Raw genomic sequence first — 26,052 nt, forward strand, 5'->3', positions numbered from 1 at the left:
TGTGTTGTTTCTTATAAAGGCTTGTGTGTGTGTGCCTTCCTGTGTGTGTCCTTGTGTCAGTGGAACTGAATCAGTGTGTTAGAGAAAGTGCTCCTCTGCTGTGCCGTCATCGTGTGGATGCTTCTTTTAAAGTTGGAACTCATGTTTTTATGATCTGCTTCATTTCATTGAACCTTTATTTCTAACCATGAAGTCCCTTTGAGGTTACAGCCTCCTGGTTAGGTTTAGGCTGTTATTGTGCTTCAGGCTGAAATATGAGGAGTAAGGAGTGGGGCTGGTTAGCCCTCATGACCCTCACCATAACACATACGTCACAGGACAGTGTTTACCACAGAAACTCCATGAAATGATCAATGAGAACTTTAGAAACCCGTCAGTGTGATGCTTCCAGTACAACAGCACCTCTGAGTGTGTGTGTTTGCCTCTCAGACTAACTCCACCCTGACATCAAGAAGATGGAGGAAGAGGATGGAGCAGGATCTGCAGCATCCAGCTGTGTGTCTGTGAGGAGTGACCGGTCCAATGATAACCCTCCAGACTTCAGTAATGAACCTGCAGCAACAATGTAAGAGAGCTGCTGACTCATTTATTCAGTGTAAATAATGATTTTGATGCAATGGGAGAAGAAAAATGACAAAAACAGTTTTAAAAATAAGGATTAAAATATTACAAACTATGTTTTTGAGTTTCCTGATGTAGCACAAAAATATATGAACATAACTGTATATAGGACAGATATTTTACGGTTCTTTTCGGCAGCACCAAAAAACAAAAAGACTATTTTTAAGCTGTCTGAGGTAGTGAGTCAACATGTCACACTGGGTCAAAGGTCAGGGAGTAAAAGTGTGTTTTAAAGGAGGTTTAAAAGCAGCGAGTGAAGGAGCCTGTCGAGGTAAATCGTTCCATAACTGATCAAATTCAGTTGGTGGACCTCTGTGTGAAATCAAGCATCTGGTTCACAGAGAGGATAACCCTCACATGGGCTGTACAACATTATATAGGGAGACAAAAACAGAGATTATCGTAGCCATCGCTCTCTCGCATGGACGTGGCAGTCTTGCTGTCTGCTGCGAATCCTCCCCGTACCTCCGTGGCCTCGTCTGGTATCTGCTCCCTCCTCTGTGAGAGACAGTAAAGGAAAACACGTCTCTGCCTAGTCTTGGAAATCTAATCTTATCATCCATTGTTCTTCTAGGGCCTCTTCTTCTTGTGGCCTCAGCTAACTGCTAATATTTAAATGGATAACATTAACATGTGTGCCAGCCAGGTTAACATTTATGATGAACTATGATTAATTAACTGATGTTGAACCTGGAGCTTTACTGACCTCTGAAATTCCTCCTAAAGTGTTATTCAGTGTTGTGACAGTCAGCTGCTTCAGCTGCTGCTGGGATGGGCTGTGGCAAAGAGAACAGAGAAAATCCAAATCAGAGTTTTTCTCTGAATTAAAAGCAAGGAAACAACAATATATTCTACATGGTGAAACTGATGGTTTCTGGTGTTTGGGTCTGTTTTTCTGTATTTGTGCAGATAAAGTGTAAACTCAGATGAATTATACCATCAAATGTTAAAGGAAAATATCAGGATGAGTGTCTGTGAGCTGAGAAGGACGTGAAGCGAGCAGTTTATCCCAGAGCTGAAGCTGCTCTGTGTGCAGAGATGAGCTCAGATTCCTGCTGTGATTGATCAACAGTCACAGAAATGTAGACTTGTAGTTATTACTGCAGTATGGTCACAGCAGATACTGATAAACATGTATTATGAGGATGGATGATCAAGTTTCTCACTCTCTCCTTTAAATCTCAGTTTTTTCTTCTTCACAGTTTATCTGTTAATTTATTAATGAATAACACTGAAAGAGTTTCTGTTATATTTCCCCTTGAACATCAGCTTATTAGGGCGGCATTAGGAAATAGCCCCCCTCCAAAGAATGAATAAATGAATGATGATAATAATAAAATGATTCAAAAGCAGAGCTCAGAGTGGTAGAATGGTCAAACATGGATCCACGGGTGGTTCAACTGCATTTGGTGACGTGACTAAAGCAAATCTTTCAAATAATCCCACCATCAACGGGATGTTGTCTCCTTTACTACGGTTACTTTACTTGGTCACCGTGTGAATTTCTTTGAAATGAACCAAATTCTTTTAATTGTTGGTTGTTGCATATTTAACCTCTACAGTCAGGAAAGGAGGAGATGAGGCCTCAACAATGTTGGGTTGTAGCTGTGCTTCAGGTTAGAGTGAGTGTCCATGGAATAAATGTAAGTCAGTGAACTGGAAACATGACTGTGTTCAAACTTTGTTTTCCTTTTTATAATGAGTCTAATCAAAGGTGGACAGAAGTATCTCCACTGTGACTTTTCTGTGTCACCATCAGAGCTTCTGCACAGTGTGGAGAAAGATCCAGAAGCAGAGCTGGACTGCAGACAGCCAGTCAGAGCAGCTGTGTACAAAGTAAGACTGAACATCTGTCTGCTGATGGACTCATTTCTGAAAACTGGACTTCTTGTGTTGTTCAGACATTGAAGAGTTTTCTTTCTCTTTAGTCTCATTGTTTTTCTTTCTTTCAGCAGATGTTGGTCTGCAGGAGGTTTTAGATGAACATAAGATCAGTCTGAGGAGGAGATGTGAACGTGTGACTGAAGGAAGTGATGAAACAGGAAGTAGAACCCTCCTCAACAGGATCTACACTGAGCTCTACATCACAGAGGGACAGAGTGAAGAGGTTCATACCCAACATGAGGTGAGGCAGCTGGAGACAGCTTCCAAGATGGACGCCCTCCATGACGCTCCAATCAGGTGCCAGGACATCTTTAAAGCCTTACCTGACCAACAGAGACCCGTCAGAGTGGTTCTGACCAACGGCGTGGCTGGTGTTGGAAAAACCTTCTCAGTGCAGAAGTTCACTCTGGACTGGGCAGAGGGCTCGGAGAACCAACATGTCAGTGTGGTGGTTCTGCTTTCATTCAGGGAGCTGAACCTGATCAGAGATGAGCAGTACAGTCTTCTGGAGCTGCTCCATGTTTTCCATCCAACATTACAGAAGGTCACAGCAGAGAAGCTGGCTGTCTCTCAGCTTTTGTTCATCTTTGACGGCCTGGATGAAAGCAGACTTTCATTGGATTTCACCAACAGGAAGCTGCTGTCTGATGTCACACAGAAGTCATCAGTCAGCCAGCTGCTGACAAACCTCATCCAGGGGAATCTGCTTCCCTCGGCTCTCATCTGGATAACTTCCCGACCCGCAGCAGCCAATCAGATCCCTCCTACATGTGTTGACAGGCTAACAGAAGTACGAGGCTTCACTGACGCCCAGAAGGAGGAGTACTTCAGGAGGAGATTCAGTGATGAAGAGCTGTCCAGCAGAATCATCTCCCACATGAAGACATCCAGGAGCCTCCACATCATGTGTAGTATCCCAGTCTTCTGCTGGATCACTGCTACAGTTCTGGAGCACATGTTGACTACAGAGCAGAGAGGAGAGCTGCCCAAGACCCTGACTGACATGTACTCACACTTCCTGCTGGTTCAGACAAAGAGGAAGAAGAACAAGTACCATGAGGGACATGAGACGAGTCCACAGGAGCTGACGGAGGCTGACAGGGAAGTTCTTCTGAAGCTGGGGAGGCTGGCGTTTGAACATCTGGAGAAAGGAAACATCATGTTCTACCAAGAAGACCTGGAGCAGTGTGGTCTGGATGTGACAGAGGCCTCGGTGTACTCAGGAGTTTGTACAGAGATCTTCAAAAGAGAGTGTGTGATCTTCCAGAAACCAGTCTACTGCTTTGTTCATCTGAGCATTCAGGAGTTTCTGGCTGCTGTCTACATGTTCCACTGTCACACCAACAGGAAGACAAAGGTGCTGAAGAACTTTTTGGGAAAAGACTACAACGACTACTCTCTGGATGATTTCCTTAAACGAGCCATGTATAAATCCCTCCAGAGTAAAAATGGCCACCTGGACCTGTTTGTTCGCTTCCTTCATGGCCTCTGTCTGGAGTCCAACCAGAGACTCTTAGTAGGTCTGCTGGGTCAGACAGAGATCAGTCCAGGAACCATCCAGAGAGTCATCAACAACCTGAAGGAGATGAACAGTGATGAAATCTCTCCTGACAGAAGCATCAACATCTTCCACTGTCTGATGGAGATGAACCACCTCTCATTATTTCAGGAGATCCAAGAGTTCCTGAAGTCAGAGAACAGATCAGAGAAGAAACTCTCTGAGATCCAGTGCTCAGCTCTGGCCTTCATGCTGCAGATGTCAGAGGAGGTTCTGGATGAGTTGGACCTGCAGAAGTACAAAGCATCAAAGCAGGGACGACAGAGACTGATTCCAGCTGTGAGGAACTGCAGAAAGGCTGGGTGAGTCCAGATGTGATCATTAACATCATTGATCAGTGTAGGTTAGTAGTTTAATGTTGAAAATAAAATCAGATTGTAACCACAAAGTGTTTGTGTCCGTACGCTGCAACCTTCCACACCATTCCTTTATTGTACAGACTCAGCAGCAGCTCCATGGATCCCAAATCCAAGAGTGGAGAACAGATTTGAAGTGTGTCACATCCATGCAGTCACAGCTGTTTCCACCATGTTTCCACTGATATTAATCCTGTTCAATGACACGTTTCATATCAGTGAATATGTTCTTTAGGACGTCCACTGACATGTTTAAGTGTCCTGCTGGAAATCACTCAAATCATCCATGAAATCCATGAAAAATCCTTTTAGTGTTTCTAACTTCAGCCTCTGTCCTCTCTCTCTCTCCATCCTCCTCACTGCTTCTTTCACTGATAATCACACAAACATCGTATTCAGCTACAAAATAACACAATAATATCATCTGATGATCATTATTATAAGAGCAGGATCCATATTTGATATCAGAGTAACACACTGCTTGGTTATGTGCAGTCATCATCAGTGACTGTGGGTCAAACAGAAGCTCTCTGATTGGTTGCTGACCTTGGTCACCTGTCCACTCTCACCTGTTTGTGTTTGCTCTCTCTTTGCTGTCTCCATCCTCTCTCTCCTTTCTCTCCCTCTCTGTCTTTGTACGTCACTCAGGTCCAGGTCAGGTTATAACAATATTCAAAGTGAATACAGGCTGCTGCTGGACACAGACAGGTAACATCATTTTGACTTGCTGTCACCTGGATCTGGACTCATAAACACTGAAGCCCTGAACAGGAATACAAATCATTTTCTGCCAACTAGCGACACACCAGCAGATAATGGCTCAGAAAGCTAAAATGAGCCAATCATTCTGTGTTTAGTTCCCCTGAAATCAGATCTGATATCAGCAGCTCTGAGTTCATTCATCATTATTGTCCAGTGATGAGATTTCTGCTCCGTTTGGTAACAGTCAGCAGGTTTTTCCTGCGTGTGGATGTGAACAGTCGTACCTGACAGCAGGTAGCAAACAGAGATCATCTTTCCAGCTGGAACTCTTCACTGAGCTGAACTCATTCAAAATGTTCTGGAGTCAAAACAGGAAACAGTCCAAATGTGTGTCTTCACTCTGACTCTGGATCAGATCTCAGTGACAGACTGTGGACATTATGGAAGCCTAAATGTGACACCATCTTCCTCCTTCATCTGCAGATTAAAGCCAAACAAAGATTCTCATTAAAAGTCTGCAGGTCTGAGAGAGACTCAATCGTTGTGTCATGTCAAACACAGTAAGAGGAGCTGAAGCACAGATGTGAAGAGCAGATTCATCAGATTATGACCTCACTCTGTTTTGTCTTCATATACATTCAGTCTGTGTTTATAATGCAGATTTTCTGCTTTTATAATAACACATTTTATATTTTCTATCATCACAGACTGACTCACTGTCTACTCTCAGAGTCTCACTGTGAAGTTGTGGCCTCAGCTCTGAAGTCCAACCCCTCCCATCTGACAGAGCTGGACCTGAGTAACAACACCAACCTGCAGGATTCAGCAGTGAAGCTTCTGTGTGCTGGACTGGAGAGTCCAAACTGTCGACTGCAGACTCTGAGGTGAGTTCACTGACTGCAGCTGTTGTTGTTTTTCTATATTTCAGGTCTTTGATTGATGTTTGAAACTTTCTTTAGTTCCTAAATGTTCAGGATGTGTCTGAAGACAAATGTGAAGAAGTTTGAGTGCTTTCAGAAATGTTGTCTTTCCAAACGACTGAACAACAGTTTTTCCTTTTGGCTCCAAACAGAAGTGACAGACTTGAGCAGGGTTCATTTAAAGGCTGACAGAAGTGGAGTGGTGACGGGGAGATGTTTGACAGGACAGTGTTTCAGCCTCCACAGGTTCATGTTGTGCTCCATCAGTCAGTGAAGATGAAGTCAGTGCTGATGAGGCTGTAGAGTGTGTTTGGGATGTGAATGAGGATGATGAAGATCTGATGATAGCAGATAAAAACAGGCTGCAGAGACTTTGAGCCATACAGGGCACACAGTGTGTGTACAGAACGGCTGAAATCATTATGGAGGCCTCACTGGGATATGGAAGCATCACAGTACAGCTTCAGTGAAGCATTAAAGTCTCTGATATGAGATGAGAAATGAAGCAGCCAGAGCTTTTTCATGAGTGGAAATCCACTGTGACTGTGAGCTGCTGCTACAGCCTCCAGATTAGCCAGCAGCTCATCCTGCTCAACATTTCCTCACCAACTTTAATGGAAGTGTGATGTTTTCAGCTGGAGTGATGGTCAGGGTGGCCTCCCTCTCCTCTTCTTCTCCTCTTCCTCTTTCATTTGTAAAGCCACTTCTGCTGCTTTCATTCATTTGGAAGTCCTGTAGCTGAGTTTGGGAGAGACTAACAGCCTCGGCAGCAGAGGGGAGAAAGGCTGTAACACCACCACTTTACTCTGTTCTACCTGTCACATCATTTTATCAGGAAACAAATATGCTCATGTTTTTACTATGTTTGTCTTGAAGATGTAAGAAGATCACATGGTGCTTTTTATTATTGTGTTGGTTTGTTTCCTGTCTCTTGGATGGAGCCCAGCTGTGCGTGGCCCCTGGGCCTGTGGTCAGAGTGTGTGCTGGATAATCCGGCCCAGGATCAGGCCAAACTGACATGGGATGAAATGTCTGTCACATAATTGAGCTTAGTGTAGTTTCATTTCTGCACAATTTAAAAAAACCAAAACTTTGTTCTGTCTTTTCTATGTTATACTGTAGACTTTCTTTGATACTGTGTCCAAAAGGAGCAGCTTTTACTTTGAAAGGGAGGCGTCTCTGTTTCCTCTTCAGGTTGGATGATGGAAGCAAATGAGTGTGTGATGTTCTTTCAGTGTTGCACTTTGTAGACGCTCCCTGAGCACTGGTCTCACAGCCAGCTGCACATAGAGACCAGTGTTGTTAGTCCAGGTCAGAAGATGACTTGTTGGAATGAAAATGAGCTTGTAGTTTGTCTGCTTTAATAATGTGACTGGAAAAAGGTGTTGGACTTCAAATATGTCCATTTCTTTCACACTTCACCTTTAAAAGTGAAGCCTTGTGGTTCCTGGAAGGAAAAACACGACTTTTTCAAGTCTTTGTCCTGTTTTTATGATAAATGTACGACTTTAATGTGAAACATTCAGAGTTTTTTCTCTTGTTGTGTTTGTTTGAAGCTGCTTCCTGTTGGCTTCAGCTGTTTGGAGTTTCCATTTTCTAAACTTCTACATTCTGAACCTTCTTCAGCTCTGAACAGATGATGAAACACTGAATGATTTCAAGCTCACACTTTGTCTAATAAACTTACATCTTTCATTCTTTATACAGATTGAGTCGCTGTGGTTTGTCAGAGATCAGCTGTGATTATCTGGCAGCAGCACTGAAGTCCAACCCCTCCCATCTGAGACAGCTGGACCTGAGCTGGAACAACAAGCTGCAGGATTCAGGAGTGAAGCATCTGTGTGGTTTCCTGGAGAGTCCAGGATGTGGACTTGAAACTCTGAGGTCAGTCAGCATGTTTTAGTTGTGCTGAGATGAATATGATGTGAAAGTTGTGCTGACACTAAACTGCAGACATCAGGCTGATATTATACTGATCCACACTGAGGATCTTCATGGTAAAGTCTGTTTTCTTCTTCTCTGGTTTAGTCCATTGACTGCAGCAGAACAATGTTCACATTTCAAACAGTGAGACTCAACTTATGGCCCGCGGCCCACACGCGGCCTGCCCACCTTCCCTGATTCAGAGAGAGGGGACCCTGATTAACTGTGTAGTGTTCTTCCTCACAGTTCTAAGTATCAGACACAACAATGAATAATCCACAGCTGACTGTCTTTAGCAGGTCAAAGGTCACGGCACACAGCAGACAGTGGGAAATATTATAACTCTGATCATTTATCAGCACATATCCATATGTATAAAAACAAAGCTGACACTGTGAGACTTGATCAGAGGTGTGATCATCACAGCAGAGGCCTTTGTGTCAAAGTCACTGAGGATCAAACAGAAACACATGAAGCAGATTTTCCTGTTCTGGCTTTTTATAGCAGATAACCTTCAAAATATTCTGCAGTCCATCAAAAACTGAAGCAAACCATGAATCAACATGTGAACATGAGCTGATGCTGCTGAAGTGAAGCAAAGTTACAGAGGTTTGATTACAGACACAGCTGAGAGTTTGTAATCTGTCATCATTTTAAAAGGTTTACATTTCTTCAGTATATCCACATTTGCAGCTGGTACCTCAACCTCCACTTGTCCAACACAACTGCTGTCCACTGCCTCCATGACATTGTGATTTTGCTGTTGGTCTTCTGTCAGATCTTCATCAATCACTTCTGCACGGGGCACACCTTCAGACTCTGCAGCTGCATAACGAAAGCCTGTAAGATAAAATTAGACATAAGGTAAATGTACACCAATATTCCAATGACAGGTGTGTGATTCATCTGGAAGTTATGTGCGGATTAGTGTACAGTGATAGCAATTTAGTATGTTTTTAGAGGGGGGGGGGGGTTGTTTACCTCCGATGGGTGCTCTTTTTCGCTTCCGTTGCGTACGCCTTGAGTGCCGGTCCGAGTCTGATACAGGTATGTCGTCATGCCCCATGTGCAGTGTTGGTGCCCAGTCTGGATTTGTTACATCCATTTCATATGCTGGTTTGCCTGCAATAATGCCAAATCATAAGCTACTCAGTCGACATGATGTGGTTCTGCAGCATCACACATTAGCATGTTTTATCTCATTATCTATGACCTCAGCACGTTGAAAATAACACTAAAAGCCTTTCAAGAGTGATATGAATTAATTTAGAACTCACCGGAAAGAAAATGCCGTGAGCAAACCAACAAAAAGCTGGGGATTGCAGAGAACTCGATATCCCCTCGTCTCACCGCTGCAATCCAAGCCTGACGTCTTTGTTTAGTAATATCGGATACATGGGATCCCTCACGTTGCCTCCAGGATGGAAAACGATGAAAAGAGAGCCCGTTATCCAGCTTCTTGCCTTCACGATCGTGTGATCTAACGTTGCAACCGACAACACAACACGTACGATCCATAGCTGAAATGGTATCCTTTGGCTGGCCTACTGTCATGGCGGAAGGGGGCATGGCCCATCTCCCGTGACATCACGCTCCAAAGCCCTATAGGTGGGAAAATGTACCATGTCGACCAATCAAAAATGATATGGAAACATGACATTTGGTTGTTTAGCAAAAGGGGGAAGTTTTAGGAGTGACCGGCAAGAGAGAGCGAGTGAGCGAAAGAGAGAGAGAGTTTTGATACGTGAGAGATTTGTGACGTTTACCGTGTTTGGTCTCAAGTTAGTTTGTTGTCTTGTGTATTTAGTGTGTAGCTGTTGTTTTGTTTTGTGTGTCAGTTCTACTAGTGATCGTCACAGTTGCTGCCTTAAAGCCAACAAAGGCAGATTGCAGTGTAAACGCTGAGTGACACACCTGCTGTCAGACCTGCAGGTTTATCCCTGTGCTGTTCTCATATGTGTTAGAGTGACACAAACTATTGTTTGACACCTGATTGTTCTGTAAATAGTTTGAAATGATTATATGAAAAACGTCTGAGCCTTGGCTGCATTTTTTGGTAAATAGTACCATATAACTTTGTTGTTTGCAAAACGTGTGCGTATTTTTAAAAGTGTACAATCTCTATTTGCATTTCAAGTTATGAAGATGATTCGTTAAACATGTGTGTGGTTTTTACAGTCAAAATATCACTTTCTACTTGTAATTTAAATTTTGTCTGAATTTAGATAAATTGTGCTGATACAGTTGGTCAAAATGAGAAAATAACAGATAAACTGTTTTTAAAGGTAAAATATAGAGGCCACATCAAAAGTAGTCAAGAAGGGTTAAAGGCTAAAAGCAAAGTTGTCACCAAGTACTGTTTATATTTGTGTGTATTGCTGCAGCTTTTTTGAGTATTAATTTGGTGCCTTTGTGTGAAATAATGGTATTGTGAGTGATCCATATAGTCACAAAGAATAGCCACTTGTTTCTGTGCTACCAAAGTTCCCCGGCTTTCATTCAAAATGTGTTTATCGTCAGCACCTGCACATTAAACTACTTAAACATTATAAATGTCTTCAAGCTCACACTGAGGCCTGTGGGGTACTATCAGCCACTGAGACAGTACACACATTTATATGTGTTTGTATATGAATATTTCATACTTTAAGACTGCCTGTTTATTTAAGGGAGATGAACAAAATACATTGGAATTGTACAAAATAATATCATGGATGATAAATTAAATAGATTTTAAGTAGATGCTTGTGCATTCTTAAAGTCTTATATGTTGAACTGAACTATGTGATCTGTTCAAAGCCTTAATCTTAATTTGAAGTGAAATGTGCATTTTGAGTTTATACACTATGTATATAAGGCGACCGTTTCCTTTTGCAGTATTTTTGTGTGGTGTACTTTTCTATGTCTTAACAAAAGGGGAACAAAGGTGTTTAAGTTCACCTAGGATGATGTGTTTTAATTTTCACATGGTCTTGCTTGAATTTGACCCTGACAAAGGCGTATGAACTCTGTCAGCTGTTTGGAGTTTCCATTTTCTAAACTTCTACATTCTGAACCTTCTTCAGCTCTGAACAGATGATGAAACACTGAATGATTTCAAGCTCACACTTTGTCTAATAAACTTACATCTTTCATTCTTTATACAGATTGAGGGACTGTGGTTTGTCAGAGATCAGCTGTGATTATCTGGCAGCAGCACTGAAGTCCAACCCCTCCCATCTGAGACAGCTGGACCTGAGCTACAACAACAAGCTGCAGGATTCAGGAGTGAAGCATCTGTGTGGTTTCCTGGAGAGTCCAGGATGTGGACTTGAAACTCTGGGGTCAGTCAGCATGTTTTAGTTGTGCTGAGATGAATATGATGTGAAAGTTGTGCTGACACTAAACTGCAGACATCAGGCTGATATTATACTGATCCACACTGAGGATCTTCATGGTAAAGTCTGTTTTCTTCTTCTCTGGTTTAGTCCATTGACTGCAGCAGAACAATGTTCACATTTCAAACCTTCAAAGAAGAAGAAAAATCCTCCACTGGATAATTCACTGTGAAACTCTCCAACTCTTCATTCCACCTTAAAGTCTGTCTGACACTGAAATCCAAAGCAAAATGTGCGTTTGCTTTACAGACAGCAGTCCAACACAAACATACACACATCATCCAAAACACAGTCCAACATCCAAATCTCCTCCACTGCCAGCATGAATGATGGGAAAGAGAAGGAGGAACACTCTGACATTCAGGGTTAGAATGAGTTTCATGAAGCAGACTGTGAAGATCAAAGCTGCATTAGAAAGCTTACATGAATGAATGAGTGGACAGAAGTGGACAGAGATCATCTGAAGCACTTCAAAGGCTTTAAATCAGCACATTTCTCTTTATTCTTTATCAACTCTGTTAGTTTCTCTCAGTTTTCTGTGGAATGAAGCTAACAGCAGGCTAATAAGATGCTGACCAATAGGTTTCTATTAAAGGTTGTAATTTGTATATGAAAAAGTGCTTTGGCTCAGCAGGGATCAGCTTACAGGTAGAATACAGCTGCTGGATGGGATTAGCATGTCATAGCTATCTACCAAACTGCTAACTGGGGGATTTCAGGCCATCTATGGATCATTTTTGCTAACTGTTTATTCAGCTTAGGCTCACAGGGCTGCAGCCTGTGCCCTAGCTGTCATAGGGCAAGAGGCGTGGTCCACCTGCACAGGTGAGCAGTCCATCACAGTGCCAACAGAGAGAGACAGAGAAGCACTCTCTCACATCCACACCTACAGCCAATTTAGAAGCACCAATGAACCTAAGCAGCATTTCATTGGACTGTGGGAGAACATCCAACCTCCACAGAAAGGCCAACAAGCTTCAACCTACAACCTTCTTGCTTTAAGGCACTAGTGCCAACCACTTTTCCCCATTTCAGCCCAAATCCTGCATCTTCCTGTTTCTGACTCCAGGCCAGCTCCACTAACACTTTCTCATCAGACACTGCCACCTAGTGGAGGAAGTCTTAGTTCCATTCGAAGCTTCAGATTACAGTTAGTTCCTTTACAAAGAGGTGGAGGTGGTGGGGCCACAGCACCATCATCACTGAGTGCCATAGGACACTTAACCTTTGTTTCCATATGCTGGGAACTTCCTGTTGTTCCAAGGAGGACTGGAAAATGTGTGAAAATCTCCCAGTCAGTTCCTCACAGCACACTTCAATCATTTCCCTCCCACAGCATCAGGACCAGGGCTTTTTCTCTCTTTGGTCCCACTAAGAGATTTCCACACAAACACCTCATCAGTGGGACTCTCAGAGCTACCAGCCCTTTGCTACAATCACAAAGCTCTTCATTGAAATCAATGATATCAAAGCTGGAATCCAATGAGTCCAAGTCTTCTGCTGATTCAGCATCACATTCATCTTTGCTCCTTGTTCTGCATCCCCACCATGGACTTCATTCCTTTCCAAGCCAGCCTTGAGTGTCCTTTATTCAGCTAATCCTCTGCTTTACTTTTACACCTGATTTTAGCTGCTTTATCTCTCTTTCAACAAGTTTCTGTGCCTCAATCTTTTTCTTCTCTCCCTCATAACAAGACAGCTTCTTCTGCCTGAGAACATGTTGGAGTGATTTACTAATCCAGGGCTGCTTATTGGGGAAAATACTTCCTGTTTCCAAAGTAATCCCCATTTTTCCCAGAAAGAAATGTAAGTAGAAATCGATGATCTAAGTGAGAACATGAGCCTTTAAAAAGTCCCAGTGGGTGCAGTCAAAGCAGTCCCTCAGTCCCAGTATAGAGTCTTTGGTCCAGACTGGAACAACTGTGTGCCCAGTTTGAGCTCTCTTCAGTGCTGTGACCTGACAGACCCAGAGGGGCCATCACATCACATTTAGAAGCTCCCATAATGGAGCCACAACACATGTCCAACACTTAGTCTGTCTTGTTGGACCAACTGGAAGAAATGATTCAAGGACTTAGTCACAGAACAGAGATTCAAATCTCCAAAATCCAACTGGCTGCATCAGGACATATAGTCTGAAACTCTGCACAGTTTCCTGTTTGAAGCTGCTTCCTGTTGGCTTCAGCTGTTTGGAGTTTCCATTTTCTAAACTTCTACATTCTGAACCTTCTTCAGCTCTGAACAGATGATGAAACACTGAATGATTTCAAGCTCACACTTTGTCTAATAAACTTACATCTTTCATTCTTTATACAGATTGAGTTACTGTGGTTTGTCAGAGATCAACTGTGATTATCTGGCAGCAGCACTGAAGTCCAACCCCTCCCATCTGAGAGAGCTGGAGCTGTGGGGAAACAACCTGAAGGATCCAGATGTGAAGCAGCTGTCTGATCTTCAGCAGAGTCCAGACTACAGACTGGAGACTCTGGAGTAAGTAGAGTGATGGAGTGAGTGGGTGGTGTCAGCAGTATTGTACTAAACACAGTCAGTATGAAACAAAGATCCAGTGTTTCCTGTAAAGCTGCAGCTTCTCAGTGAAGCTGTGAGAGGAGAATGGTGACAGGCTTCAGGATTGGACACAAACACTTCCTGTTTCTGACCTTTATGGTCACCATAGTAACGGCTGACACGCTCAGATCAAACACTGTCAACAGCCAATCAGCTCTCTGAACAAAGCAGCACGCAGACCAATGACTGCATTCATTTCCAAGTTTAAAGCAGTGAAGAACACAGTCTGTAGGTGAGGAAGAATTTAGTGAGAGCAGATGTTTGGATGGAATTCCTCCAGTTAACAGCTGGAACCGTCCATCTGGATTGTTGGGCTTGTTGTTGGGGTTCCTACAGAGCTCAGAGTGGACACACCAAGGTTCTTCTAATGAATGAAAGTCCAAACTCAAACTAGGAGGGAAAAACATTTTCATCAACTTCAATAAAAATCCAAAGATTAGAAAAAGTGAAGCAACAATGAGTCCTAGTACAGTCCCAGCACTGAAGTCCCTGCTGCTCTTTATACTGGATGTGCTGCATCACTGACTGACAGCTGATGAAGAGCCTCTGGAAACACTCGTTTATCTCCTCTGCTCTTCCTTCTTCTCTCTGCAGGTGGAGGATATGATGGTAAACAGGACGGTGTGTGTGCTGAGAGAGGAGGAGCTGTGTCCTGATGATCCAGAGAGGTTGAAGCAGCAGCAGCTTGTGTGTAGAGACGCTCTGACTGGGCCATGTTACTGGGAGGTGGAGAGGAGAGCTTCATCCAGCAGTGACTGACAGAGGAATGAGAAGAAGTGCAGATGACTGTCAGTGCTGCAGAGTGAACTGCTCTGAGAACAGCTCCACTGTCAGACACAATGTAGAGTCCAGCATCATCCCTGTGTGTCCCTCTGGATCTGACAGAGGATCATCAGTGTATCTGGACTGCTCTGCTGCTGCTCTGTCCTTCTACAGTCTCTGCACAGTCTCTGTCTGACTCTGGCTTCAGACCCTCCTGGATCAAACTCAGCTGGAAAGACTTTCAAACATCACTCAATAGATTTGAATACAGAATATATTTGATATATACTGTAGATGTACTGTAGAGTTGCAGTTTGTCACTTGTAAATACAGTCTGTGAGCAGCTATGAGCTGAAAGATCTTTCTAGAAACACGAAATGTTTTCACTCTTCTGTTGCTTTTTCATATATTTCCACAACATTAATATTGATCCCACCTGTCTCACCTGTTTCATGCTTTTATACATAATAACAGGACACGTGTGATCTGAGCGCTGCTGTGGTTGCTGTGCTGCACGTCTTCATTTAGATAACAGAGACATCTAGTGGTTCAGAGGGAGAACTGCAGGAGGTGGAGCTGTGTTTTAGCGTGGAAAACTTTTTATCTTTTAGGCGCAGATACAAATATGACAAGTATCAGTGTGAGATACAAAAGGTCACATCAGTCAGCAGAGGGAACAGTGATCACACAGCAATGTAAGAATAGAAACATAACAGTGAATCTGGACATGTATACAGATGGAAGCAAACAAACAGGATGTAACACTACATTAAAGCCACAAATGTGAAGAAAACAAAGCCAAAGGAAAATATTTGATCTCAGGAATCCAAATCAGATGCTTTAGAGCAGGGGTCGGCAACCCTGGGCACGCGTGTCACAGCTGGCACGTGAAGGGTTAACTGATGGCACGACCATAGCTGGACTGGCCATCGGGCATACTGATGGTGATTTTTCATTTTTATGGGCCGATGATGTTTTTTTATTTTTTTGTAACGGTATAAACAATGAAAGATGGTGGATTGGCCGGATGCTGGTCGATGTGTAGAAATAAGTCAGTTGTTTGGTGGTGGCTATGGCGGAGCTTCCACAGAGGCAGCAGGTGGATGAGGGAAAGGGGAGGCGGGAGGAGCAGAGACCCGAGGCGGCCGCCGACCCGAGTGTCAGGTGAACTGAACTTCAGGTAAGAAGTTATGACCTGCAGTCTGTCTGGGTCAGATATAAACCAAGTTTAGGTGCAGTTTATTTTCCTTGTGCTGACTTTTTACAGTCAGTTACAATAACTCGTACTGCTACTAGCTAGCATGACGGAGTTGCTATACAGCTAGGTGGTGCTATGATGTTACTGATAGTGAACTTTACAGTGGCTTTCAAAAGTATTCGGCCCCCTTGAACTTTCCCACATTTTGTCAGCTTCACTCATCAAAGTCAGGGGGCGGGGTTAATGCTGATCAAGTCAAAACCATTGCTTTGGTCTGGTGGGCGTTCTTTTAGTGGGCTTTTCTGTCACGGCCTGCGTGGCAGACTATGATGAGGGGAAGGAGGACCCAAATGCTGGACTCTTTGATGAGGTCAGTGCGTTTATTTACAGTGATGCAAAATAATCCAAACAACAATAAATCCCCAGTGCGTTCCCGACTCTGACATGTCCTCTTGCCAGTGTTAGTGTTCTTTGTCTCCGCTCCTCAGTGTCTGAGCACCCCGTGCTCGCTGCCCTCTCGTCTCCACACTCCTCCTGGGGAATAACAAAGAGGCAGCCGTCAGCAACGCCACAATGCAGCAGACTAACCTTAACTAACTCGCCAAGAGACTAACGTGATGTTACGCAATGATCCAGCATCGGAGACAGCTCCACCACACTCCTAAGTAGCTCCTCTGACGAGGCTTGATCAGCTGCAGGTGTGAGTAATTCTCCTCCGCAGGTGTGGCCAGGCTCCTGGCTGACACACCCACACACACACCTAGATACACAAACATGGAAACAGGAGACAGCAGCACCAAAAACACACATGTCCATAACTTCTTACAGGCCCTGGGTCACCCAGACCCCGGTCCCATGACAATTCCTCAAAACTAAGTAGGCCTACACACCAGGGTTTGGACATGTGTGGACCCAAACTATACTTAAACTTTACCCTTTTGTGTGTCACCAAATACACTTTAATATCTTCTAGACAAGAATGTAGTGGCACAATCTTTAACCTCCTAAGACCCAAACTCCTCCGTGGCATTCATTTTTAGTTTCTCTTTGATATTTGGGCTGATTGGGACCTGATGAATGTAAAAACAAAGAACTACCACATTTTTTGTTTCTGAGAAAAATGAGAGCCACATATGAGGATATTTGTCTAAAATTTCGATAGCACAGTGGCAGTGTAACATCCTTGTGAGTGGATATCAGGCCCTTGTAGAGCAAAATGTAGTATTTTGGTCTAAACAACCCAAAATGTGATGTCCACATATGTGGACGCCAGGGCCCTGTTTCAGGAAGCCGGTTTAGTGGAAAAACTGAGTAAGTATACCCTGAGTTAACGAAAACTCTGGGTTTTCGGTTTCACAAAGCGAGTTCAGCTGCAGCCTGAGTGAGTCACTATGACGACACACTCCGTGAAGCTAACCTGCCCCCTAGCAGGTTTACTACAACTAACCCTGACTGTCTCCGCCCCTTTGTCGGAAACCTGACAGTAGGAAGTGTCGGACATGGCGTGCCACTTCCTTGAAGAGCCAGTAGATCGTGAAGCCCAAATTCTCCGCAGAGCTCTCCGCCGGGAGAGAGTGATCAGAGCGCGTTTGGACATTTTATCATTTCCTGATGATTTTCTGTGCGAACGTTACCGTTTCTCAGCACAATCTATAATTTATTTGGATAACATCCTCAGGCCATATATTACGCATGTGACACATCGCGGACATGCTCTCAGTTCATTGCATATTATTTGTATTGCACTTCGGTTTCTTGCAAACGGGAGCTTTCTGTATAATATTGGTGACGCTGAGCACGTTTCCAAGGCTACCGTCTGTCGGGCAGTCAGGAATGTTACAGTTGCACTGAAACGTCTCCTGTACTCGTCTGTGGTGTTCCCCGGTCACAGACCCACAAGATTTATCAAAGAGAGATGCCACAAAATTGCAGGTATCAGGATGACCAAAACTTAATGTATGATGTGGTGATACTTGGACTACTACTTAAATTGCACATTTATTTTCAGGGTTCCCAGGCGTGATTGGCTGTACAGATGGCACTCACATTCCAATCATTGCTCCTTCAGTAAATGAAGGAGACTATGTGAACAGGAAGTCTTTCCACAGCATTAATGTACAGGTACATAGTTCCCTGTAGCATGTCAAACTAACAAATTATTTCATTATAGTAATGGATGCTAATTTGTGTTCTCTGCACTGTGAAGATCATATGTGATGCTGCCAACATTATCACAAATGTGGAAGCCAAGCGGCCAGGCTCTGTCCATGACTCACAAATATTCCGTGAATGTACACTGAGCACAAAATTTGGACATGGTGAGTTGAGAATACTTTAAAATATATAAAGACCAATTGCTTCAGGGACATTTGAACTGAAGTGTACCCTTCTGTCTTAGGAGAGTTCACTGGCTACTTGCTTGGTGATAGGGGGTATCCATGTTTACCCTATTTGCTTACCCCTTACCCTGACCCTGAACCGGGCCCACAGCAGCGATATAATCTGGCTAATTGCAGGACAAGAGCCAGAATTGAAATGACTATCGGAATGCTTAAGGCCCGGTTCCAGTGCCTGCAAAGACTCAGGGTCACCCCTGAAAGGGCATGTGACATTATTGTGGCATGTGTGATTCTTCACAACATTGCCACAATTAGAGGAGAACACTGTCCTTCTGAACCAAACATCAGCAGTGATCCAAACCATGAACATCCTGACCCTCCCACGGACATACAAGATGGAAGAGCAGTCAGAGACACCATATGTCACAATCATTTCTTTTGACCCATCACCTCAACATGTTGAAAGAAGAATAAACAGATTTTTTGTTCAACTGGCTTTATTGGTCGCCTGTATGTCCTGTACACAAAGTATTAAAAGATGTAAACCTCATAAAGTGTCTCTGTTGCTTCCTCCTCTGTAACAGCTGTCAATGTTTCTTCATTATTTTCCTGTAGTAAAGAAATAAACAACATTGCTGTTCTACTGTAAACTCATATAATCTGTGGAGTATTACTCACAACTGCATGTTGGTCTGGCTCAACAGGAGGCTGCACCAGATGCAGTACACCATCACCATCAACTGATAGAATATGAGGTTTATACAGGTCACTTATAACTTACAAGGGACCAAATGGCAATTAACAAACATACCAAGCACCTTACACTTCATTGTCATTATGCTCTCAAAGACAACCAAGACTGAGGGAAGGCAAAATCAGTCGGAAAATAACTTCACTACAAAATAATCCATTATGGTAAAGAGTTTATCAAATGAATGAGTAGCACTGCAAAGGTGACTGTGAAGAAAGGATGTATGCACATCATGTATTATTTTGAATTTACCCCTTATGTAGGCACTTGTGTCTTGCGGGGTTATTGCCTCAGAGGATGTCCCCGCAGAGATGCCTTCGGCCACAGGGCGCCCACTGTTTTGGCTGAGGGCCAACTGCTCAGCCTCTGTGAGTGGTGGTGGTGGAGGACCCCCACCTGTTTTTCGGGCCTCCGCTTTTTTTCTGTTGGCTATAACGGGCCACATTTGAGCATACAGAGTAAGCAAATATGTACTTGTAATGTGCTCAGATAATTTCAATAAGTGCTTACAGAAAGAAAATTAATGTAGCCTCTAACTGTAATTGATTTACATCGGACAAACAGACCAAGCACTATGGCTCATAATACAATTACACCTTACCTGTTTGGACTATATTTTTATATTTCATTTTTACTTGCTGCCAGGCACGTTTGGGGCCTGTTGGGTTGCACCTGCGCTCACATCACGTCACAAAATAAAATGTATAAAATAACAAATAAAATAACATATGATAAAATAACGTGTTAAATGGGTGGAAATCCCTAGATCAATGTTTATATTAACACTCACGCATTGACTCTGTCGGCTATGTTTTGCCATGCATGCTTTTGCAGCTGTGGCTGTGTTACTTTTTTCCGCGGAATTTGCATGTTATCGGCATATGCTGCCATCAGAATTTCGGCCTCAAGCGCTGTGAAATACATTGACCGCGCCTTCTTTCCCTCCGTCTCCATGGTGACTCGCTTAATCTGTGCTCCGCTTATCAGGGCTTTATGTATCCTCGTCCGCGCGCTTCACTTGGGGTTAAAGCAACTCCGCGTTGACTGAACTAATTGTTATCAGCCTTTCTGAAACCGAATATTCCGAGTTGGACAGTTCGGGGTTACTCAACCGTGAGTGTCGTTTTTCACTCTGAGTTTTCCAAACCGGCTTCCTGAAACAGGGCCCAGGTCCTAGGAGGTTAAATATCTGCTCACTTTGTCAAAATGAACCTAATCATCTCTGATGAATTCAGTGATGTCTGCCAGCTCACCTTGCAAGTGGTCGAGCTTATACCGCCGACAACGCGGCCACAACTTGTAAACCCCCTGCTGACTATCAGCTCTGGAGTTATTTGTTTATGTTAGTTTCAACTGTTCCTGCAGAAAGTGAGCACGTGTTACTGATAAAAAGTCCAATAGAAGCAAAGTCTAAACTTTGAAAACAGAAACCTGTCTGATTAAGATCTGATCTTTGGGGAGTTTCAATAAGCAGTGTGACCCGTGTATATGCATCAGGGGTGGTTTTGATTATCGATTTATCGATTAAAATCGATTCTGGCTTGGATAACGTGATATCGATTCATTAAAACCCTGAATCGATTTTTTAATATAAATTTATTTTGGCCAAAACGCCAGAATCTCAGGTTAAACCTCCCAAAGTTTCAACAACCACCAAACAGCTAAAACAGTAAATGAGAGCAGGAACACGGATTCTGCACAAAGACGTAAACACAAAGCGCGGAGCCGCCGACGCATCAGAATCAGTGAGATGTGACTTTCTCACCTGACTGTACGGACACGAGCTGAAAGCCGACAGCTCGCTGATTCTGATGTTTCGGCGGCTCCGCGCTTTGTGTTTACGCCCTTTTTGCGCTGATTCTGAACCTGCAGGTTTGATGTCTCTCCAAACAATATTGAGTAAACCAGCATCAAAAGAAGCTCCAAACTACGCTTCACATAAACATCGTCATGAATTCCCTCTGATTGTTTTGCTGCCACCAGGATAAAATCACACTTCATGCACAGCTCTCTCTCTCTCTCTCTCTCTCTCTGTACTTCAAGAACAGTTTCCTGTTTTCTGCATTATTCGCTTGCTTGTTACGCACAAGTCTACCGTTCTTACAGCCTGTCGGCCGCTGTTTTTTTCCTTTTACTTACTTCTGAAAACAAAGCCTCGTTTCTGCCGTTCAACACTGAACAAATTTAAACTTTTTAAAATGATGCAAAATTGCAAAATGCTCAGCTGTGTCTGTAATCAAACCTCTGTAACTTTGCTCTGCTTCACGTCAGCAGCATCAGGTCATGTTCATATGTTCATTAATGGTTTTCTTTGCTTTTTGATGTACTGCAGAATATTTGTATAAGATCCCAGGCCAGGAAAACCTTCATGTTTTTCTGTTTGATCCTCAGCTACTTTGACACAAAGGCCTCTGCTGTGACGCTCACACCTTTGATAAAGTCTCGCAAGTGTCAGATTTATTTTATAGATATAAAAATATAGAAATGTACTGATGCATGTAGTAACTGTTAGCTTTAACTGTACAAGGCTTGTTAGACATAATGAAACACATCGTGCAGATTTCTGGATGTTAGACTATCATTTTTATTATGATTATTAATCTTGGGTCTAAAAAGTCAGTCAAGTATATCCAGGATATCTTTCTGTTAACTGGATTCACTGACACTAACACTGGGACCAGGATAAGTGGTCGCATGAAGCTGGTTATCAGCTGACAATCTTATGATTTAATTAATTTAATTAAGTTATTTAATTTTTCTAATTTTTCCTCTACATTTCCCCTGAAATGAAGGGATTGTGTCAAACATGCTTTAGTTCCTCACGTTTTTTCTGCATCTCTTTGTTCAACCCCCTGAATTAAAGCTGAAAGTCTGCACTTCAAACACATCTGAGTTGTTGCATTTAAAATTGATTTTAGTGTATGTACAGAACCAAAATCAGAAACTATGTTCTCTCTGTCCAGATATTTATGGACCTAACTGTATAATCTATACAGCACGTAAAAAATGCTGTAAATAAAGAAGTCTGTGAAAATGTGGCGCTTAAGGTCAATTTAAACTGAAGTGATATAATCTTCTCCCCACAGTTTGAGTTTGTATTGTCTCAGCTGCAGACAGACTATGATATTAATATTATTAGTTATTAATATTATTAGTTATAAAGGACACCTTCCTGCCTTTAGTCTTATTCATGATGATTATTAGTCGTCTTCTAATGTCCACAAGTCTGTATGATGTGTTTCATAGGTTCTAACAAGCCTTTTAAACTTAAGTTACTGCATTGCTGAAACACCAACATCTGCTTATTGAACAAAACAAAAACAACCAAAAGACCACACATCTGATTTTATTTTTATTTTAATAGACTTCCAAAGATTATACCAGATAACTGGCCTCAGAATATAATTGAATAAACATGTTTAAAAACAATAACCTAATCCTGTCTTGACAGGCTGAGCTCTTCAGTATCCACCAACAGCATCGTCATGCTGAGTCAGACGTTTCTGCTCCTGCTGGAAATACTCTTCCTCTTTCCACTTTGTACCAAATGCTTTTAAATGTTAGTTTCAATTTAAAATTAAAGATGAAAAAAGTGTAACACATGATGCAAATGTAAACAAAAGCCCCTCTGCAGTATCAAGTCTGCATGGCACAGTGACACACTTTAGGTGATCTCCATCCTTGGGAAAAGTGCTGTCAGCTATTTCCCAGTCCCCTGGCGTCTGTGCTGTTCACAGAATCACAATTCCATCGCTGAACTTCCTCTCTGCACCGTCGATTAGAGCTTGGCACGCTCCCTTCATCCTTCTGCTTCTGTTCCAACGCCGCTGAAGAATTAGGGCAGAGCACATCGTACACCCTAGTTGTCTTCCTCAACGTCAACGTTGAATCTCTTTCACTCCTTCTGGTTGTTTGCTGTTCAAAGTCTCCTCTCGACGATCTTCTGGAAGCTCAGTAGCACAGCTCACTGTGGGATGTCTGCTGTGCTGAAGGTGATCTCTGCTCCTCTATGATCCTCCTGAAGCCTCTCTCCAGGCCTCAGCTTCCATCTTGTGGATGATCTCCTTCAGTCACTCCTTCTCAGGGCACGTCACAACATCTGCAGGTTAAAATATTGACACTCCTCTTTTGCCACACGGCTCTCGCCATGTGTCAACTCCACACAATGAGACATGCACAAGAATGTTGCACATTGTCTCTGAAAAATTCTCCAGGGTTTCTCTTGGAGCAGCTCCACTCCAAACCTGTAACCCTGTGTCAAAGAAACATTAGTCAGTGGTTAAATGTTAAGATTGTTCAACTCCCAGCTCCACCCGGAGCCTGTATCCTTGCCTGTAGACAAAACCCTGTAAGTTAAAACAAACTTCACATTTGCAAACAACTGTAGCTCATAAGAGTAATAAAGTATTCAGCATCACAGAGACAAGTATCATTGCAGGTTTATTCTAAATCATTAAACTCCTGCTTTTGTGCCATAATTTGCTCCAAATCATCAATCATCTCAACTTCATCCCACATTGTAATCAGTGACTTTCCTTAAGTTCGTCACTCACTTATTTCATCACTATGAGCTCAATAGTGGTCAGATAATGAGCCCATTTTAACTATTCTATAACCCTGCACATCTGCTCAGTTGTCACTTGTCTGTCTGTGCTGAATCCTTTACAAGCACATTAGAGAAACATTAGCAGTAGCATCCTAGGTCAGGCCTGGGTCACCAGACTCCAGAGGTGCTGTAAAAGGTCATAAAGTTAACACTCTGCTGTAAAACAAGTAACACTGGCTTCAACACAGTATGTCTCTCACACTGTATTCACATCTCCACTGTAATATTCACATTCCTCAACAACACAGTGTAATTTCATCCCCAACATACAGCCTGTCAACACAGTTTCCTTCACACAAAAACTCAGTAATCCTGTGGTAGAAAAACATTATTAAGTTGTGTCCTGCTGTAAATCACATGATCAAATCACATGATTAACCCTCTGCTGTAGAAAAGTAATGTAAATGTTAGCGCTGCACAGGTGTGTACACACTTTCTCACAGTGACGTCTGCATTGTGAGTAATACAGGATCATGAATAACACACTGCTGGTAAATTCACAGACACACAGAAAAATTACAGCTAAAAGCTTAAATTTGCAGAGTTCACACAGTCATGTGACCCAAAGTTTCCTCCTCTGGTCTCCTCCTGCTCCTGCAACAAAAGACACACACAGAGATACATCTGCCCTTTGTCACATCTGGGTGGGGGTTAACCTTTGCATAGTGGTGTTAAGTCAGTCAACTCTTGTCAGCTTTCAGCAGTCCAGTCAGTTCCCCATTTTTTTCACTCATTTTTTATTCATTTATTCATTCAGTGCTGATAGTGGAATCTATCGTCGCATTTCGTTTCCACCCTCAGCAATATGACGCCATTTCAAAAAAAGAAAAAGAATTTAGACTGGATCACTGCTGAATCCTTTCAGACAGGGACTCGCTTCCTAATTGCCCCAATAAGTGGCTTTCTCCTGAGCCCATTTTAATTTTGGAGAAACTCACTTTGCAACCGTTCCCAACAACATGTTGTGTAGTTCTTCCTGTTCAAATGTTCAGATGTGCTGTGAAAGTAACAGAATAAAAAGGAAAAAAGAAAGAAAGGCCTTGTTAAGTCATGACACGTGTTCTTCATCCCAGGAGGGGAAATCATACCAAACCTAACTGGCAGGTTCAACTTTGCAACAAAAGACAAATCATCAGCCAGATTAATCTCAAACATTCATCCACTCAGCCACACACCTCACACCACACAACATAACCCTGTTGTCTCATCACATAACGACTTTCTTCTCATGTAACCAAATGTGTGCCATGTTAAAACTTCTTCACACATCAGAAACTCAACAATCAGCTCACTCATTCAAGACCCCTCATCAGCGTCCTGTTTTCTCCTCTATGATGCAACCATCTGTCCTCCAAAATAATATTCGTCCACTAGTCTATGTATCACTTTCATCTTACTAGTGACTTGGACAAGATGACAAACAGAATCTCATGCTTCATGAGTCAAATTGTTGTCGTGTTGAACAGATTCATGTACTGATCGTCTCCAGAATGTTAGAAGAGCTTCAATAAATCATTAGAAACAACTTACAGCTGCACAGTTGTGTCAAACCAATCTTTGTGTCATTGTGGGATTTTTGTGTTTCTACATGTGACACACGTCTAAAACATGCACACAATTTGAACACAAAACAGGGACATTTGTTACCACAGCCAGATGCTGAGAGCCATTTACTTGTAGTCCTGTGTCTATATATATGTACCATTAGATGTTATTGGAATGATTGTCAGCTTTGATAGTTTCATGTATGTATGACGGTGAAAAAGCCGTCGGCCTCTGGAAGGAAACAGAAGACATTTCAGAGGCTGCAGCAGATTTCTTTGATTTGGGGCCTTTTTCAGCTTTATTGGACAGAGCAGTGAAGATAAGTGACAGCAAAGCAGAGGGAGAGAGAAAGGGGGCGTGGCCCGGGTCAGAATCAAACCAGGCCAGCTGCTCTCCACCTCGTGGCACATGGTCACCTGCTCATCCTAGTGAGCTCCACCAGCAGCCCTTTCACACACTTTACACTGTCAAACACTGTGTGTGGACCTCAGCTAACAACAGGCTACATTTAAGTCTGGACTACATGCTTTTATATTGAGGAGATTTTTCACTGTTTTTATTCCATCAGCAGCTCAACATCATGAGCAGCTTTGACATAAAGACATCAAACTCAAGCTGACTTTAAACTACTTTTAATACAGGGGCTCAAAAACAACAACATCTTTATTATATATCAGGACAGAAAGTCGTTTCATCTCAAAGGGAAACAGCTTTATTTGGAACAATCAGCACTATCAACTGGTTTGGGATCTCCACCAGTTTCATGTCTTTACAGCTTCTCCAACAAAGTTCCTGTAAAATCAGCATTTTTGTCTTTATTGGTTTGATAGTGATTGATTATTCAGTCCCAATCTGCTGTCATCTAAAGAACAAAATGATGTTTCTATGAGTCAAAAAGCTCCAGATGTTGTCGGCTTCACAAAGAAAACAAAGAACTTAAAC

The 26,052-nt window shown here is 42.7% G+C and overlaps 2 protein-coding genes across 2 annotated transcripts in view; both read left to right on the forward strand.

Annotated features, from left to right (window-relative positions):
- Window positions 1-26,052, forward strand: part of LOC147336396 (NACHT, LRR and PYD domains-containing protein 1b allele 2-like) — a 198,003-nt gene that overhangs the window by 29,191 nt on the left and 142,760 nt on the right. The window lies entirely within an intron of this gene.
- On the forward strand, window positions 52-6,009 carry LOC147336398 (protein NLRC3-like). Its single transcript, XM_086287099.1, has 4 exons — window positions 52-565; window positions 2,381-2,457; window positions 2,574-4,365; window positions 5,829-6,009. The coding sequence occupies exons 1-4, from the start codon at window positions 456-458 to the stop codon at window positions 6,007-6,009; spliced, it is 2,160 nt and encodes a 719-aa protein (XP_086143225.1). The 5' UTR covers window positions 52-455.

This window comes from Aulonocara sp. 'chitande type north' Nkhata Bay, linkage group LG3, assembly GCF_057382095.1.
Source record: "Aulonocara sp. 'chitande type north' Nkhata Bay isolate Kocher_YH1m ecotype deep benthic linkage group LG3, A_spYH_male_GT1.1, whole genome shotgun sequence".
Classification (NCBI taxonomy): domain Eukaryota; kingdom Metazoa; phylum Chordata; class Actinopteri; order Cichliformes; family Cichlidae; genus Aulonocara; species Aulonocara sp. 'chitande type north' Nkhata Bay.

Bases quoted from the DNA above. Each gene is read 5' to 3' on its own strand.
- LOC147336398 (XM_086287099.1), top strand. From the start codon at position 456: ATGGAGGAAGAGGATGGAGCAGGATCTGCAGCATCCAGCTGTGTGTCT. The intron at 2,458-2,573 runs GTAAGACTGAAC...TCTTTCTTTCAG, and splicing joins TCAGAGCAGCTGTGTACAAA to CAGATGTTGGTCTGCAGGAG. The intron at 4,366-5,828 runs GTGAGTCCAGAT...CTATCATCACAG, and splicing joins AGGAACTGCAGAAAGGCTGG to ACTGACTCACTGTCTACTCT.